Genomic DNA, 18,519 nt, shown 5'->3' with positions numbered 1-18,519 from the left:
CCCGTCTAAGGTGAGCCAGGGACAGTTACTGACACGGCAAACGTATCAGGAAATGTCTCAGTTCACAAAACGCGTATCAGATGTGGCCGATAACGAAACGATCCCCGATGGATCAGTAAATTTTGGATGCGTACTTTCAGGACAGTAGGCAATAAAAATCGATGTGTTGCATAGGGGTTAGTGTGACATGGGGCGTTACCAAGAAAAGAGGATCCCCTAGGGGCGACATTTAAACAACCCGAAAATATTAATATTGCAGCCAATGAAACTAAGCATTCGTCGTGTCACCTATATTCTCCAGGTTAGTTTTTGAATGAACTTGTGAACGCCCAGTAATAGTTTCTATATGACTAATGCATATATTGATTTTCTCGCCATATCACAATGGATGATTTGACAAAGTATACGCGTGAAAGATAAATCCGTAAATGGCATGAGTTGTTTATCTATTTGGGGAAATCTAACTTACACGTGGATTGTTTAATCTAGTATACGATGACCGCGCTATTATACGGTAATAAGGTCGAAGCTTATATAATCATTGGTATACTATTTACTATATGGTCGAACAAATCTTCAGCTGGCGGCAAAAACGTTGATGACTACACGTCCCAATAGGCGCCAGTTATCTCACACTAAATCAGTTTGGCGACAAAATTCGTGGCAGTAGTGGACCGGGTAACGAAAGATGCCAACTACGCATTGCAATAAAGTCATTTCATACTTCGCTATAGATTTAAAATCAATAGGCCATTAACGAAATAATGTGCGCATACTTTACTGTAGAGTTGGGCGACATTTTAGAGGCGCTGAAAAAACGAAATCATGTGGAGATACGTTGTGTTCTCAGCACCTCATACCGTTTCAATGGCGATTTATGCAAACTTATTAAGCATGCTTACCTGCGTAATTTTTTAAGGACTGAGACATCGAAGCCGTGCTACGTAATGGCCCCAGCACTGACTCAGTTGCAATCTCATTCAAATTTTCGCGCTGCTTATAAAGTAATGCTTACAGTCTCTTATCGAACCACCCTGAGCGCCATGCATTCATCGGGTGTAAATATTCCACCGGCCGATCGGCTGCTGTACGCGAAGACGGCCAGATCGACTCACTGACGTGGTCAACGGGATCTGCTGCAAACAATTGCTGCTGTGAAAGCAGTGCATGAACGAATAAACTTAGCTTAAAAGCGGCTACGAAGCAGCCAAACATCTATTTCGTTCATACAAATCAAAAATCTTTGTGTAGTGATCTTCTGGCGGACTGGACTCAGGGTCTCTTACCAATGGAGGACGGCTGCTTCACGCTAGCTGCCCCTCTCGAGGATGGTGACGTTCAGGAAATGTCTATTCGGTCGGATTTCGAAAAGTGTGATTTGAAACGTCAGACAAAAGCTCTCGAGCAGCTTATCAACAAGATGATGCATGGTGAGATGTTCATATCAATACATACAGCAGCTAGTGGGGAATCAAGTTTACCTCAACAGTAAATAGATTCCACCTACCAGATACCGGCGGTGGTACGTGTAAGACAATGTTGTAAAACATAGGATGATAATGGTCATATATACGCATACCATCACCGATATAAGTCAGTGAACTGTATAATTCGAAAGGATCGAGGAATACGCGTTTGGTTTATGCGGTTTAAGGTTTAATTTTAGCAATAACTGGCATTAATGAAACCTGAATGGAGCAGAAAAAATTAAATACATTTCAAAAAATTTATTAAAGGCTCGAGCGGCAGACGCTGGCACGTACTTCAAAATTGCAGATGTTTACCTCCACCGGTTTTAAGCCATCGTTGTAAGCTTTTGTGCGAGGTAATATCTATCGAGAACTTTAGAGAATTTTAGAGAACATGGGTAGTGGTGAATGGCATGAATTTGTATGTACTCTACTAGTATGGGTTCAAGTGCGTTCACTCTTTGGGTATTAATGGCCGAAAGACTCAAACGAGTCTAAAAAACTGCTGCTTATTGTTCAAAAATATGGTGAACATGGCTGACGTAATTTCCAGAAGAAAATTAAGACCGCTTTGAACACGTCATGAGTTCTTTGTTTGCTTTTTTGGTTTACGATGTGATCTCCGTCGGATAAAGGATGGTATATAGCAAAAAGGATCGAAAAGCCAATTCCAGTGTTAATGGAAAAACATTCCACGTGTAAAAATCTTGGTAACATCTTTTGTAAAGTATTCGTGCACAATGAAAGCTTACCTTATTTTCAAGCGAAGTCGCCTATATTTGCTACGATGGTTCCGGAATTTGTTACCCCACATCGACAATTCTGTTCGAGCCTCACTTGTACAAATGTACTGGATAATTTCATTGTGTTGATTTTAATCATAGTCGGTCTATCATGCATGTTACTATTACTTATTGGATTTGTATGGAAATCATGTTGCGATTATATTCTGTAGATAATTGTAGTGGACAGAGGATTTCTTGTATGACAGCATTAGTTCGTTAGTAGACTCCGCGTCTGTCAAAAGCTTCGATCGGTGGCAATTATGTTAGCAAATTTTTGAAATTTTTTTTTGTAGATGTTAACGCTGAGGTCTTGAGAGATGTTTATTTTTTTTTACATTACAGGAGAGAAATTTTCATCTGCAATGTTGATGTCAGTTATACGATTTCTTCTGCCAACAAGCGATCATACTATCAAGAAGCTGCTGTTGATTTATTGGGAGATTGTTCCTAAGCGCGATGCCAATGGTACGTTTCATTTGTACAAAATGAAGCAAAACATGCGAGCATGACAAAGTAGTACGTTATTTTCTAATGGGATAATTCTTCTAATGGGATTGCTGTTATTTAGCCGAGCGGATACAACACCGACAATAAGGCACATTTTTTCTGCTTTTTATTACCTTTGACAGCATGTCAGCAATAGCTCTAGGCGGATCTGTGTTGGTCGATGAAAGATACGCAAAATCAGAGAAAGAATACCTTTTTTTGCCAGTCGTAAATTGAGATGTTATATCGAGGTAATGATTTCACTCCGTTTACCGAATTTGTACATTCAATAGATATACAATATTCGGTGCGTTCATCTTGATAAATTATTCACAGGTAAGTTACTACAGGAGATGATTCTTGTCTGCGATGCTTACCGGAAAGATCTGCAGCACCCTAATGAGTTTATTCGCGGATCTACGCTACGTTTCTTGTGCAAGCTTCAAGAGCCAGAGCTTCTAGAACCTCTCATACCTGCTATGACGGCTTGTCTCCAGCATCGCCATAGCTATGTGCGCAAAAACGCTGTCCTGGCGATTCTTCAAGTGTATCGCAACTTCAGCCAGTTAATCCCTGATGCTCCTGAGCTCATTGCCGAGTCCTTGGACATCGAACACGATCAATCGTGTCGGCGAAACGCATTCCTGGCGCTGCAGATGCTTGATCCTGACCGGGCGCTTAAGTATGGGTTCAGTAAAATATATATTAACAGAATCCGAATAAATTCACCGTAAATAATGAATACAATATAGTTACATAAGGCTCTATAGTGAGATGTTGACTTCCGAATGATCCGCTTGCTATTTCTGTACATGATTTCAACTGTCTACAGTTATCTCGCGGAGATCGCTGATCAAGTTGAGCGGCTAAACGAGCCCCTACAGCTAATAATCATCAAGTTCATTTATGAGGTCTGCCACGCCCAGCCTTCGGAGCGGGGCAAATTTATCAAAATGGTGTACTCGCTCTTAAACTCGACATCGCCTTCTGTGAAGTTTGAAGCGGCTGGCGTTCTGGTCACTTTGAGTCAGGCTCCCGCCGCTGTACGTGCAGCGGCCGGCGCTTATATCGACCTCGTCGTCCGCAGTGGCGACAATAATGTAAAGCTCATTGTGCTTGATAAGCTCATCTCACTGAAGGTAAAATGGATGTTTCGCAAAGCTTTTTTGGGTAGATTATAGTAATTAATTAATGATAGCTATTAGGAAGCATTGGCATTAAATGTTCAATAATGACAATAGTTATTTCCGTTTGCGCTATTACCGAAATGAATAGGATGAGCATGGAAAACTGCTTCAGGACATTGTTATGGATTTGTTCCGCGTGTTGGGAGCTTCCGACCTTGAGGTGCGCCGCAAAGCTCTGCGCCTTGCTCTTGACCTAGTCAGCGTAAAGTATGCACCTGAAATGGTCGGTGCATTGGGAAAGGAAATAGCCAAAAGCGAAGGGGCCACGGCTGACAACACAGATCAACGTTATCGAGAGCTGCTTGTGAAGACACTTCATCGTTTGGCCGTCAAATACCCTGATCTAATGCAAGAGGTCGTTCCTGTGGTAAGCTTTTTGTTTATTGCCTCATCCCCATCCATACAAGCAGATGATGTATTTACGTGATAGATATAGCAATGCTCTAGCCATGCTGTGAATGGCAACAAACCCATCCAACCTGTTTATAAAACGAAATACATTATAAAAGCGTAATTATAAATAATAATAAGCACTGTGTTGATAATAAGACGTTATAAACACTGTTCTGTGTAGTAGCCACTCTCTTTTGCTGTTTTTCTTTTTCATATTGAATATTCACTTCTTTTTTTTTAACTGTAGGTTCTGGATCTTCTGTCAGACTCTAACGAAACCGTCGCTGAAGCAGTTCTCACTTTTGCACGCGAAGTTCTCCACAAGTTCGAACATGCACGAAGCCTTATCATTGGTAAACTTATCGAAGTGTTTTCACTAATTAATGACGATGCGACGACTCACCGTAGTGCGCTTTGGCTCCTTGGCGAGTACTGTTCGACACCCACACAGATCCTGGCATTCATCGACTGCGTTCGCGATGGTCTTGGTGGCCTGCCGTTAATCGAGAATGAAAAGGAAGGAGGAATAGAGGATGACGATGATCAGCACGATAAAGACAAGGACAGTAAAGTAAATGGTTCAGCTGACGTTCCTGTCACGGTGACCCGAGTAACCGCCGATGGAACGTACGCCACACAGACGGCGCTTACAGTAGAGACCAAAGTCGACAAAGACAAGAGGCAGCCAGCTCTACGGCAGTACCTGCACGATGGTGACTTCTTTATCGGTGCCGCCCTCGCGTCCGACCTAGTCAAGGCTTCTCTGCGGTATGTCCAGCTCGAACAGGATCAGAAAGCGGTGAATGAATTCATTGCTTGCTCGATGCTGATATTGACGTCAATTTTGCGTTACGGTCAATCCGATATTCCGAAGAAGCCGATTAGTGAAGATGATGTCAAGAAGATATCGATGTGCCTCAAGGTGCTCATGGAGAACTTGTATAACGACCAACTAGACTTAGTCGGCCAGACCCGTGAGGCGCTTGACCATATGCTTGCTATCAAAAGTGATCAGGAATCTCGATTAGAGGAGAAGGCATCGGCTGGTTCTCGAGAAACGCAGGCCAACAAAAAAGAGACGAGTACAGGGGTAGATGACGGTATATTATTTGGCTTATTGACGCCGAAAGGAGGCGCGAGCACTCAAAAAGAAAACATTTTTGAGACGTCACTTGCGCAGGCCGTTCAGGGAAGCCGAGAAATCAACACAGGCGATTTGCTCAAGAACTCGAAGCTGTCAAAAATGACACAGCTGACCGGTTTATGCGATCCGGTTTATGCGGAAGCCTACGTGCAGGCTACAGAATTTGATATCAGTTTAGATGTAGTTGTCGTGAATCAAACAAGTGATATGTTGCAAAACTGTTTGCTTGAACTCGCAACTCTAGGTGACGACCTGAAGCTTCTCCAGAAGCCAACCTCTGTGACACTGGCTCCTTTCGATTTCTGCAATATGAAAGCTACGATCAAGGTACAGTATTGTCAGTGTAAAACTGTAACAAATCTACAAATAAAGTTCAATCGTGAACCAGCATAGCTCAAGTCGACTAAGCTAGCTTATAAGCGTAAGAAATTCTGTTCATGCTAATTTCTTTTCTTTCACACACCAAAACACCCGTGTCTATTAAAGTGTCAGAAGGTTTTGTTAGCACTAATCAAGTATTAACAAATATTTTTCTGGTTGTTCTAGGTAGCAGCTGCCGATAACGGTACAATATTCGGCAATATCGTTTACGATGTTAAAGGAACAACAAATGTGGTCGTTCTTAACGACATTAAGATCGATATTATTGATTACATCGTGCCATCTGTCTGTTCTGATGAGGACTTCCGCAAAATGTGGGCAGAATTCGAGTGGGAGAACAAGGTGAAAAGAATGTTCATTTGTTCTGTGTTTTTAACCACTTTTTTTAAATAAAATCATGTCATTGCTAAGATCCACCTCCTTTCGACTAGCTGAGCTGTTTTTTTTACTGACTCCCACAAAAACCTGCCAAAAGATATAGAAATACTCTGCGTAGTTCGAATAGCTGAGCATATGTTATATTTACCCGTCTTTAAAGTAATCAAAGCGTGAGGTCTTATACCAAAATCTCATTATCTCGTACGGTTTTGTCAATCTGAGCAGGTTTCGGTAAACACTACTCTCTCGGACCTTAACGAATATTTGCAGTCGCTGATCAGCGCCACAAATATGGCGTGTCTCACACCCGAACGGGCACTACAGGGTGACTGCGGCTTTTTAGCAGCCAACCTGTACGCGAAAAGTATTTTTGGCGAGCATGCCGTAGCTAACGTGTCAATCGAACGTCACTCCAGCTCGCCACAATCGCAAAATCGGTACTCGCACATCACCGGACACATTCGCATTCGTGCAAAGAGTCAAGGTATGGCGATCTGCATTGGCGACAAGATGAACCAAGTCCAACGTCAAGCTATACCAGTGGTTATGCAGCCCACGGCGCAACAACACCAAGCCCCCAACGCACAATTACAACAAATGCCTCCTATGGTACAGGCTTCTGCGTAAAATCCAGCAAGAATACAATGAAGAACCAACGCAGTCTCTGACAGCGACGGCAGAAATAGTATGAATTAGTCGTCAGGCGATGGTAATAACGGGAAGATACTCGTACAAATTGGACTTTACATTTGCAGGCTACATTGTTGATATATTTATTACGTGTGCTTGATTGTTTCAATACTAATAGACCAACCAGCCGTGGTAGCCCTAGAAAACCCTAGGTGTTGGAAGGACTAGTTTAGCAACAACAATATAAACATATTGGAATGACAGAACAAGTAGATTCAATGTCTAATCAGAAATTTAGGGGACGATCGGTGAAGCCTGAGACAATGCAGAACAGAAGCATTGACACTAAACTTCCTTGTGGTTGATTTGTACTGTTGACTAACACACGCGGTTGCCTTTTACATCAGGAGTTACATATGATTTCTGCGCATCAATATTACTATAAGCAAATCGACCTTTGTATTATTCCTCGGCTTATACAATATTATTATAATAGTCATATTATTATAAAAACGGATAATGTTCTTCAAATTTGCGTACGAACATTTTTGCTTGGTGATATAGAGGACGAGGCCGGTTGAAGAAGAACAGCGTGTTTTTTATTTCCAAAGGCCGAACAATCAGTCGAGTTGACAGTTGCAGTGGGAAAACTAGGAACTGGTGTGTGAGGCTGAAGCGTTCTTCAGCAGCATGCGTGGTATATAAATATAGCTAAGTGACGTATGGATATCAATATAAGTTGGCGACCACGACCGAACCAGCTCGAGGCGGTGGTAATAAAGGGTGCAACTGTGCTCTGAAGGGTTTTCTGTAGCCAATGATCTTTTGTTCCCCTACTGACAGCCGAAAATATAAATATAAATACTACAATGTGTTTGAGGTTAAATGAGACACACGTGAATAGAAGCAACAGCAGGTAAGCTGTCCGTTGATGAAAGTCGCTATGGAATAATGGCATAGTAAAGGAGAAGAGGCGAACGAGCCAAGGACCGTTTTGGTAACAAGGCATGTGCCGTTCAGTTTATTTTTAAATAAATACCATTTTATCAAACTGTGTATACAAATGTACTTTATCGTTATTTTTTGTTGATTTGGTCGTAGCGTAGTCCGTATTTTTTATGAAAATATTTTGATCTTTAAAAACCATGTGGGGTTAAAAACTGAGAGAAGATCTTGAGAAGTGCATAGTTTGTTTTTAGTTCTCCGCAGCGCTTTGATTAGTCGTATAGAGACTATGATTAAATACCTTTAATTCAGCGCTTAATTAGAGCCTCTATGAAAACAAAAAATTGTTTCTGTTTGCACAAGAAAATTCAATACAAGAGGGCAAACATAATGACAAAATAAAGTAAATATGCAACCTTATAGTTTATTTCTTACATATGTTGTTAAATATACCGTCTCTCCGCAATTTGTATGTAACTACGTTGCCCAAATGAACATACGAATTATATTGGGAACTACAAAAGGACTGCAAGGTGAACCATTTGTAATTTACTACTATTTTACTGCTTAAAGGTGGATTGGCTGTATCCGTTTTTAATGGCATTCTCTGCAATCACATTCCGGAATGCAGGTAGTTTTACTTCCATGCACATGCAAATCATATCGATTTTGCAAAATTGTACTTTACTGAGTATTGGGACCCTAAATAACGTTAGTGAGTTTCGGTTTATATAAACGTTAACAATTTCAAGAGAATCGTGATTTTGGTTGGGAGCGGTAGAACTGTGAATGGGCAGGCTCTTCATAAGGATTTTCGAAGTTCCGTCTCCTCAGAAAATCTTTGGTTCGAAATTTGAATTTTCATTAGTCTCCTTCAATTTTTTTTTTTCGGATAATTGCGTACTAGCTTTATTTTTCGTAACACAAACTGACAAATCGGAAATGACGCTGTACTAACTCTTAAATGCTTATATTAATTTATTCTTACATTCATATTACGGAAGCCAGAAAAAACGGCTCAATAAGCTCTGATAGGAGCCCTTAAAAAATTGCCGGTAAAGACCTTTGTCAATACGATGAACGATAATTAAAAGAAATGTACAGCCTAATTACCCTACACAATTCGAAAACAAAGATTGGATTCTATGCACTAACTTTTCAGCTTATTTATGCAAAACGTTCTTCAAGATACTGTCAGTACTTGCGCACCTTTTCTGGTGCGCCGGCTTCCGGAATCTTTCATTCGAATTAACGCTGTTCTTTCGTGAGCTTCATATTCTTTTCATATTACTTTGGTGGAGATAATAGTGTTGGATTGCGAAGGGGTTTGGATTTCGCTGCTCCGTAGCAATATATTCACGTTATATGGCATAAGCTTTAGCTAGAAGCTAATAGAGGTGACCCTAAAATGCATTTGTTTTGAACTCTGATAATAATTTAGGCCATTCAACATGTTCAGACATATAAAGCATATCCTTTATATATTTTATGTACCTGCAGATAATCGAATCAAAAAATTGTATAATAGATTAGTTTCGGCACATAAACCTTCTATGGCTCCATTTCGGCTCCGCGGTGACCTTCCATTTAGCTTCGGCAATCATTCCGTATGCGGACGTGTGCGTGGGGACAACGATTCTATTCAACCTTAACTTAGACCTGCCCTGTTAATTAAGCCAGCATGTCGGTACCTGCGGGAGACGTCGAAAAGGGAAAGAAGTTGTTCATACAGAGGTAGGTCTTGCCGAAAGATTCTGCTTGAAAATCGCTTTTGTGTACAATTTTGTAAAAAGACCGGCACCCGTGCGGTGTTTCCTTTGTGTTCTACGCACGGACCCTACCGAACAACTTGAACGACTCGAGCTCTTTATAACTAATTATGGTTAGATTCTTGTAGAGATTATTTGCTGTAAATACTTAAACTTAAGTAGCTTTTAATTGGATTTCTTGACTTAGCGGTGTCAATAATACTGCTGGCAACTACAAAGGTTGCATACTAAAAAAACGTGTAAGAATATTCGCATAGAAAGTGCCCGCGTAAAAGGATGAAAAGCAACAAATTTTGTTCCCTTATTAGACATATATTATGTATATTGTATAATAGCAAGTTGTGATAGAAGATGACCGTGCGCGTTTTTCATCAGATCGAATGTGGTATGGCATAGTCACAAATTATCCGTTTGATCCTAATTAGTGATATTTAGTTTATAATAAAGAGTAAAGTGCGCTGCAAATAAATACAAAAACGATTCGAACTGTTACCCGTTGAGGTGGAGTCCTCTTTTAATGAAGTTTGTTTATAAAAATGCTATCTTGATTTGTGATATTCATCAGTGCACAAGTCATCCTATACAGTAGATAGTTATTAGCTCGATAGTAGCCTGTTCGTCAATCAATCATGTGCACCATCTGAATAATTAAAGCTAGCTTTTTTATATGACGACAAGCGTCGATCGCTTTTTTTGCTTTAAATGACGTTTAAATGACGGGCACTTTTTGAAAGATAAACCTTAAAGCTTCCGATTTTTTTTTATAACGTGATTAAAATACAGCACAGTAAAATGTATAAAATTAGTTATTAATTGGTACTACATCATGTGTATGTTTTCAAAGAGATTCTTAGTTCAAATTTTCTTCTGCCCAATAATTTTTTTAACCTCGACAATTTTTCCTTTGAATCTATTACAGATGTTCACAGTGTCACACAACGGAAAAAGGTGGACCCCATAAGACTGGTCCAAATCTTAATGGATTATTCGGCCGCAAAACCGGTCAAGCTGCTGGCTTTTCGTATACCGACGCTAACAGGTCGAAGGGCATTACCTGGGGGGAGGACACCCTCTTTGAGTACTTGCTTGATCCCAAAAAGTACATTCCAGGCACAAAAATGGTATTTGCGGGTCTGAAGAAGCCCCAAGATCGTGCTGATCTAATCGCTTATTTGAAGGAGGCTACGAAATAAACGAGACGAACGATATAGTGGAAATAAAAAATAAACGCATACTGCATGTGAACACAGCACACATACAAACAAAAAACATAAGCCATATCGATAATATAGTATATAATTGTTTTGTCCATTACGAAATTCTCATTTAAAAACGTCTGAAATGCAAACGAAGGATCATATATATGCAAAAATATAGACGACCCTGATGGTGACAGGTACTATTGGTCCCGCGTGTGACAAAAGTTGCCTATTAATAACACTTGCCTATACAGCCGTAATTTGTAAGTTTTGTCATGTTTATGCCCAAAAAAGTACTCTAGAAAAAAATTGGTGAAATTGTAACGCGTTCGCGATGATTTAATTATAGTAGTAATAAATTTTTATGAATCTTATTAAGGAACCCTTGTTTTGTCATGATATAGTATAGGAAAACTGAAGCATATATTCTTTTTTTATATCATGCTTTACATGTAGAATAAAAATATATTGCTATCAAAGTACCGGGATTGAAAGTGCTCGAAAATTTATTGAAAGAATGAAGGCTTTAAACCGGCGGAAAGAAGCTGTTTGGTTCTCACATTTAAGTCCGAAGTGTTTCAGTTGTTATCGCTTACTGCACTGACACTGTCTTAAGAGCAGTTAAAATCGACTTGCGGAAGCGATATTATAGTTAGTTTAATGGGTTTATCCGATTTTTCTGACGGCACTAACGTGCTTCCTAGTTATTGATTACGTCGAGATAAACTAAGCGTACTTATGTTTACATAAACAGAATATCGATATATGCATCGTAACACCGTTGTTGTTGTAACCAGATTTAATCTCAGTTACGTGTCAAAGTGTTGTCAATCTACTTTGGGTTATCAGCTGTCAGGCTTCTCTAGGATTTTTCTGTACTCGTTGCGTTCGCAAATCAGTAAGCAAATATGTCAGTATTTTTAATTTGTAAGAATTTAAATAATTTTGTAGGTGTACAAGAGGTAAATTAAAAACCAACAGACAACAACGTGAAGCAATAAGTCTTCACAAAGGGCTTCAATTTAAGTGACAAATATGTGGAGAATTTTGCTAGAACCCGTACTAATATACGCCGATTACATAAATGGGAAACGAAAAAACTGAACAATGGTATAGCAATAAGTAACTAACCCAAATGAACGTCTGCGATAACTTTATAATTAAAATCAGTCAAAATAGCAGAAATAACGATTATTAAACAAGAAAAATGGCAGAAAGATGCAGTGCAAATAAATCGCAGAAGACTCTTTCTGAAGAGCTTAGTACAAAAACGGATAGCGCAATTGTTGCGCTCCGTGCTGTGTATTAAAAGCTAAATGTTCTTTTTTAAATCTGATATTCCCGTAAAAACTGCAACAAAAAATGAATATAGAAAGATTAAATTAGTAATATATTAATAGAAAGAGAAATGCTATATTTCAGTAAAAAACGCAGCATCAACCAAACATGTTACAGGATTATTTTTATTGTTATTGTCTTCATAATGGAATTTCCACTAGGTACTGTCCAACCAGGTCTGCCACTTCGACGACAACATTGCAAATGATTGCATGGTAATGCATTCGTGATTATCACCGGTGTAAATTCGTTATAGGAACTGTCGAATACAATGACACAATAGCTAATCCTCATACTACGTGGTTTCGAGTACCGAAAATCGTTTCAACGGATTGAAAGAATGCGAACAGTCTACCTCCGTCAAATACATACATGATATTAATTAAATCGATTTTTATGTCATGCCACAAAAGCAGGCTTTCAACTCGCTCATTTTGACTTCCTCGATTGAATGAAGTAACAGCTTGAACATTTTTTAGGGTTACCTTCGAGGCAGCATATATATATATATATATATATATATTATATATATATATATATATATATATATATATTAGAAGTGCTGTTGTTACCTCTAATGTAAAATATTCTGTTTGTGAAGTTCCTGCTTTGATAGTTATTCTTATAGTTAAATCGGTGTTTTCTGCAGATGTTACTGTCTTCTTTGGGTGATGATCAGGTGTTTCCACTCTCGACAACGGGCATCGATCTGTTGCTGGCTGGACCATCTGACTGCACACCCTAAATCCGGTGGCGCCGTAGAGTGTTAGACACTTGTAGAGATGAAAAGATATCCCATTCAGATCAGGTAACTACAACAAGTTCCTAGCAAACGTTATGCTATTAATAGCTGCATTAGCAATTTTAAGTTTTGGATAGAGGTTCACTTAACACCGGCGAATAACTAAAGCTCCAAGTACAGCCTATGGTCGGGGGAACAGGTTACGTTGATTGGATCCCAGACAGGTCATGGACATCTGGGAAACATAGAAGATCAATACAGCATGATATACGGCATGAGATGGTTTTATTATAGGTATTGTGATAGCATAATTTTCACTATTTTTAGTCAGAGATAGGAGCCTAGCGATACCCCGTTCAGATCAGAGAGGCAAGAATTTATTTTTTAAAAGAAGCAGTCTCCTGTTGTCTTCCTCAATACGAAGATATACATTTTTGTGCACAGATGCATATAATAATCGTTTTTTGGTAGTAGTAGACTAACTGGTTGTGTGCTGTACGTCATGGCTGGATACTAAGAGAACGTAACGCCATATTGGTTCCACTTCAGCGCAGCCCATAATAGCCCATTCTCTTTGTTAATTTATTGAGGTTTCCTGAAGCTCTTCCCGGCATACACGGCAGCGGTGCCCAATTCTTCCTCAATGCGCAGGATCTGGTTGTATTTGGCAAGACGTTCCGATCTACAGGGCGCACCGGTTTTGATTTGGCCGGTGCTAAGACCAACAACGATATCGGCAATGGTACAGTCTTCTGTCTCACCCGAGCGGTGGGACACCATTGTTCCCCAGCCGTTCTTTTTAGCCAGCAAGTGGGCCTGAATGGCCTCGGAGATTGAACCGATTTGGTTTACCTATGAGGAAGAAACATGCAGCGTCTCTGTTAGCATAGCAACTGATATACCTTTTAACATTAAATAAGCTTGAATATAAAATAAAATACACAACATATCATGCTCATTTAGTCAAAGCGCAATATTAAAAAGCCGAAAATTTAGTTGGGAAGGTCTACCTTGAGCAGCAGACAGTTGCAGGCCTTCTTATCGCAGGCCATCTGGATGCGTTTAGGGTTAGTGACAGTGAGATCGTCACCAACGATCTGGATAGTGGTGTTGGCGGTAATTGAACTCCAGCCCTCCCAGTCATCCTGATCGAACGGATCCTCAATGGACACAATAGGGTAGTCCTTGATGAAACCCTGGTACACTGCCTGGAGCTGAGCCGACGTCAGGTGCTCTGATTCTGGTACCGGTGGCTGGTTCTTGAAACCAAGGTTGTATTTCTTGTTTTGACAGAACTCCGAGGCAGCAACATCCATGCCAATCTCAATCTTGCCCGTATATCCAGAGATGGCAATAGCTTCTTTAATCAGCTCGAGTGCCTCTTTGTTGTCCTGGAAGTCTGGAGCAAAGCCACCCTCATCACCGACTGCGGTGGCAGCCAGCCCGAACTTCTTCTTGATCACGGCCTTGAGATGATGGTAGGTCTCACTGCCCATGCGCATAGCTTCCGTGAATGATGCTGCGCCTGTCGGCAGAATCATGAACTCTTGCATGGCCAGCTTGTTTCCAGCGTGGCAACCGCCGTTAATTACGTTGAAGGCTGGTACTGGGAGGACGATTTTTGAGTTACCAGCAAGATCGGCAATATGACGGTACAAGGGCACGCCTTTCTCAGCAGCTCCAGCCTTGCACACAGCCATCGACACTCCAAGAATAGCGTTGGCACCAAGTTTGTCCTTGTTGTCAGTGCCGTCTAGTTTGAGCATGAATTCATCGATCTTTTGTTGATCCTTGACGTCAAACGATTCCTTAAGCAACGCGGGTGCAATGACATTGTTCACGTTGTTGACAGCCTTCAGAACGCCTTTACCGTGATGAACAGCCTTGTCACCATCTCGCATCTCAAGTGCCTCATAAATTCCGGTAGACGCGCCGGAAGGAACGGCAGCACGGAAGACTCCCTTGGCAGTGGTCAGATCTACCTCGACAGTCGGGTTGCCCCGAGAGTCATAGATCTGACGGGCGAATATTTTCTTGATGGACATCCTGATCACTCTTCTATGAAAAAATCAAGAACACAAAGATAATAATAAATGATTACACTTCTACCTGAAGCAATTCAATCTTCGACGTGAAAAATTCGACCGGGTTAAGGACAGTGTCCGATGATTGTGCACTAACGATTACAGTGTAATGCGCCGTATGTTAAACGCTGTACAATGCAAGTTTAACCACAGCTTAATGAAAAGTTGGCATAGCTTAGCGCTAATATCGTCGCTCTGATAAAAAAAAAAAGCAGAATAATCCATTGTTCTATTTTGATAGTAAGAGAATAATGTTTAAGTGATTATTTGCCCTGCAGCCTAATTAAACACCAACTTCAGGAGATAAACGAGTTCTAATTGGTCACTTGAAATGATGATCTGCGGGTGAGACAAAAGGCCTGCTTAATAATTCTTACGCAAAACGTCTAGAAGCACTAAAAATATTTGTGTCTGTTACCTCAGTTCGCTTCGTCAAGTCCACTGCCCGATTAACAACTAGGATCAATATTTGTGGATTTTATTACACTACAAGCATTATCCTGAATCAGTTTGGTTTGAGTACCCGGCCTGATAACCTGAAGATAGCGTAAAAATAGCGAGACTTGCCGGCACGGCTATCTTGATTCAGTCATGTGCAACAGCAGGAAAGACGACACGTAAAAGGAATTAGGTAGAAACAACAAATTTTAACGGGGTAAACATACCCTATGAACGATAGAAACGGATAACGGTAAAAACAATCCTTAGTATCAAAATTCAGTAAACTTCAGCATTGGGCTCACCCGCGGATGCAGTGTGTATATTGGATACATGGTTGTAGACTAATACGAGCAACTATTTGATTGAATCGATAATACACCATTTTGTAATCTATTAGTATAATTTTATTTATGTGTGATAAACATTACTTTTGTCTCAGACGAGTCTGAACCTCTCTATTTTTTTAATGGATTGAGACAAATATTTTCGTTCGGGTCGGCGAATAGTAAATTATCTAGATCATTTGTCAATAGTTGTCTGAAGTCAACAGATTTTTCTGGCTCTCTTGATAGAAATCGATCACGTCGCGGTAATATTCTCTAGTTATACTATTACAAAAAAATAACGGATCCGCATAGCCAACCTGAAGAAATACCAAGAACTGACGTGGCTAGTCAGCCAGTGGTTAAACCAACTTCTCGCTAAAAAGAAGATCCTGCGCTCAGCTCTCATACTTCGTTACTCTATTTTGTGAGTCAGTCTCTTATAACAGTCAACTCAATAGCTATAACAAACTGGAACAGAATTAAATTCTGTGACACTTCTATTTGTAGAATTGGCGTTTAGTAGGACGCTATTTTCTCCAGTACTAAAGGAACGTTTTCAATAGCAGAAGTCGACATGAGACCTGGCATATGCAGCTTTAACCGAAATGTATTCCTAACAAGTAGACGGGCATCTTGGGCCGACTTAACCTTGCAGATGCATTGACACTCGAATGTTGACATGGTACATATGCCATTCGTTTTACAGCACTGAGATTTTTTTACTGGAAACTGGTTTGCGGCAAACACACACTAACTAAAACGAACACAATTTACGAGGTCTGATATAAATACAATGGCAGAATCACTTAAAGCTCTTTCTGACACGTTGACTGATAGAAAATAAGCCACATTAGTAAAATTATTTATATCATATGAGCCTTGTTATAAAATGTGTCCATAACTGCAATTGCCGAGTTTCTGGTTATTGAGATTTTTTCGTTAATTACAAGTGTTAATTCGGCATCATTTCTCAAACTCAAAGTCGAAGAGACTCAAACAACATTTTTTTGCGGGTTTTTTTTTGAGTTTTTCTTTGCAGAAGGCCATACGCAGACAAGATAAAATAATGCGGTAAATGAGGCTGATTAGAGAATATCTTTAAACTTTACAAAAACTTATACTTTTTATTTAGTTTTTATTTAGCTTTAGTTTGAATAAGCAGACAGAGATAGTAAACTTTTCTAATTTTTATAAAGTATATTGACTGGAACGAAATTGATTCAAACAAGTTAATGTGTAACGTAGTCTATAGTCGAAATAAAAGCTTACTTTACCGATTATAGTTTACTTTTCATGGATGTATCGATATTTACTTAGTCTGCGTATTCCGCTGTTAGTTCAATTTTAACTAAAATTTATGTCAGTTGACAGCAACTATGATTTCAGTTCAAGCCCTAGCCATAGGGTGTATCACACGGTACTACTCTTTTCTACATGCACATTTGCTGCCGCCAGACTTTTGGACAGAAAATGAAGACAGCTACTGCAGATGCCCTCCAATGGCGTGCTGTGGTGCGACTAGTGTCGATGAAGTGCATATAATTCTAATGAGTAATTGAATAAAAGTAGAAACAGCGCCAGCAGTGCGCAACAAGGGAACGGGCACGAGGCGATACTCTTTTTGCTTTTCAATTATCACTTATCTCGTATGCTGTCGTGTTAGGTCACCACACAACTCTTGCTATGAGATAATCTACTAACGGATCGACATTGCGGGGTGGAAAAGGCGACACGTTCTTAGTTTTCAATAATAATTACGAAACCAAATGTCAGTATGGCGTGGTTACAAACTGGTGAAGCAAGAATTGCTGATGTCCGTCACTTTCCTATGATTGTTACATGTCGCTTTTGTATGAGGTAAGTTCTGTGCATTAACAAGATCGGAAATAGTTACTGGTGTTGATAGGCGTAATCGATGGTTCATCCGCATTGTCTAGAACTTCCACAACTTCTTGTATATATAGTGTTCACGTTGATAAGAAATAAGCGATTATGCCTGCACACCGCGCAGAGGTCGTTTCGACCTGGTAATCCAAAGGCGCACCATCTTCAGGACTAGATTTCTGTATGGGTCCGGTGATTGTGCAGTACTTAACATTATATAACATAACATTATGCAGTCTTTAGAATTTATAACTATGTTAATTGTTTTTCTTTAAGAAAAAATGAATAAAGTAACAAATTTACCAGTTTTGCTCTGAGGTCAGAGAAAGGTGCCTACGTGTGTGGGTTCTCAGAGAAGCATCTGAAGGTCACTGCACGCTCGAGACTATTTTCCAAGGCACTGCAGCAGACGAGAAATACGTGCTCTATATTCGACTCAAACTCCTAACGCAAATTTCATAGTTATACAAGCAATGTGGCTCGATCTGATCTAACAGTACGCTATCTTCATTTCCAAGTTCAGAACTTCGCAGAACAGTTCGCAAATAAGGTTCTCTTGAAATACAAAATTATTGCCCGAAAGCCTCTTTACTATTGATCTGCCCTTGAATGCCGGCAACCAAGGGTGGGGTTAAAAAATCAGATAGCATTTTTGTTCCAAATGGTTTTTTGTTTAACGTCTTTCATACACAGTGAGACCCAACACCTATGAAACAACGATGATCCTAGAGAAAATTGGGAGTACTTACAGAATTGTAGTTAGGTTGCGATTTTTGCTCAAGGCTCCCCAAGACTACGGTCGTAAGAAACTGTGTGAACGAGCGCTGCGATCGAACCGCTATTTAGTTGAAGTGCCCGCGGTTGAGCTATTCGAGCAGTGTTTCTAGATCTAGACTAAGGTAGAGGCATCATGTAAAAACTGGAAAAAAATTCGCGGG

The 18,519-nt window shown here is 40.0% G+C and overlaps 4 protein-coding genes across 8 annotated transcripts in view; 3 read left to right on the top strand and 1 right to left on the bottom strand.

Annotated features, from left to right (window-relative positions):
* The first annotated feature begins 1,064 nt into the window (after window positions 1-1,064).
* On the top strand, window positions 1,065-7,921 carry betaCOP (coatomer subunit beta). Its single transcript, XM_022813030.2, has 8 exons — window positions 1,065-1,430; window positions 2,597-2,719; window positions 3,077-3,422; window positions 3,573-3,879; window positions 4,016-4,294; window positions 4,568-5,791; window positions 6,011-6,187; window positions 6,449-7,921. The coding sequence occupies exons 1-8, from the start codon at window positions 1,289-1,291 to the stop codon at window positions 6,848-6,850; spliced, it is 3,000 nt and encodes a 999-aa protein (XP_022668765.1). The 5' UTR covers window positions 1,065-1,288; the 3' UTR covers window positions 6,851-7,921.
* Window positions 7,922-9,372: 1,451 nt separating this feature from the next.
* LOC111253532 (cytochrome c-like) lies at window positions 9,373-11,148 on the top strand. Its single transcript, XM_022813044.2, has 2 exons — window positions 9,373-9,532; window positions 10,487-11,148. Exons 1-2 carry the CDS (start codon window positions 9,480-9,482, stop codon window positions 10,758-10,760), a joined length of 327 nt encoding a protein of 108 aa, XP_022668779.1. The 5' UTR covers window positions 9,373-9,479; the 3' UTR covers window positions 10,761-11,148.
* A 1,056-nt stretch (window positions 11,149-12,204) lies between these two features.
* Window positions 12,205-18,488, bottom strand: Eno (alpha-enolase). 5 transcript variants are annotated; one of them, XR_002674705.2, is made up of 4 exons: window positions 18,331-18,488; window positions 13,857-14,904; window positions 13,330-13,698; window positions 12,205-13,081 (listed from the first exon to the last, which is right to left on the bottom strand). XR_002674705.2 is itself a non-coding variant. In XM_022813039.2 (3 exons), exons 2-3 carry the CDS (start codon window positions 14,889-14,891, stop codon window positions 13,429-13,431), a joined length of 1,305 nt encoding a protein of 434 aa, XP_022668774.1. In that variant the 5' UTR covers window positions 14,892-14,904; window positions 18,331-18,488; the 3' UTR covers window positions 12,205-13,428. The 5 variants fall into 5 exon arrangements, 4 of the variants coding, with proteins under 4 accessions (XP_022668774.1, XP_022668776.1, XP_022668775.1 ...); XM_022813039.2 differs by having other exon boundaries at window positions 12,205-13,698; XM_022813041.2 differs by having other exon boundaries at window positions 12,205-13,698; window positions 13,857-14,901; window positions 18,331-18,471.
* CenB1A (Centaurin beta 1A) overlaps window positions 17,402-18,519 on the top strand; it is a 30,018-nt gene continuing 28,900 nt past the window's right edge. Inside the window, exon 1 of the mRNA XM_086993754.1 lies at window positions 17,402-17,554. The gene's annotated coding sequence lies outside the window, so the exon portion shown is untranslated. The remainder of the gene's footprint in view (window positions 17,555-18,519) is intronic.

Source organism: Varroa destructor, unplaced genomic scaffold (genome assembly GCF_002443255.2).
Source record: "Varroa destructor unplaced genomic scaffold, Vdes_3.0 BEIS01000006.1, whole genome shotgun sequence".
NCBI lineage: Eukaryota > Metazoa > Arthropoda > Arachnida > Mesostigmata > Varroidae > Varroa > Varroa destructor.
Note: the sequence above shows the minus strand (reverse complement) of the source record. Positions and strands in the feature narration are given on the sequence as shown.

Coding starts and splice junctions, on each gene's coding strand:
- betaCOP (XM_022813030.2), top strand. CDS start 1,289: ATGGAGGACGGCTGCTTCACGCTAGCTGCCCCTCTCGAGGATGGTGAC. Junction 1,431..2,596: donor TATCAACAAGATGATGCATG/GTGAGATGTTCA, acceptor TTTACATTACAG/GAGAGAAATTTTCATCTGCA. Junction 3,423..3,572: donor GATCCTGACCGGGCGCTTAA/GTATGGGTTCAG, acceptor AACTGTCTACAG/TTATCTCGCGGAGATCGCTG.
- LOC111253532 (XM_022813044.2), top strand. CDS start 9,480: ATGTCGGTACCTGCGGGAGACGTCGAAAAGGGAAAGAAGTTGTTCATA. Junction 9,533..10,486: donor AAGAAGTTGTTCATACAGAG/GTAGGTCTTGCC, acceptor AATCTATTACAG/ATGTTCACAGTGTCACACAA.
- Eno (XM_022813039.2), bottom strand. CDS start 14,891: ATGTCCATCAAGAAAATATTCGCCCGTCAGATCTATGACTCTCGGGGC. Junction 13,699..13,856: donor GCAACTGTCTGCTGCTCAAG/GTAGACCTTCCC, acceptor TCTTCCTCATAG/GTAAACCAAATCGGTTCAAT.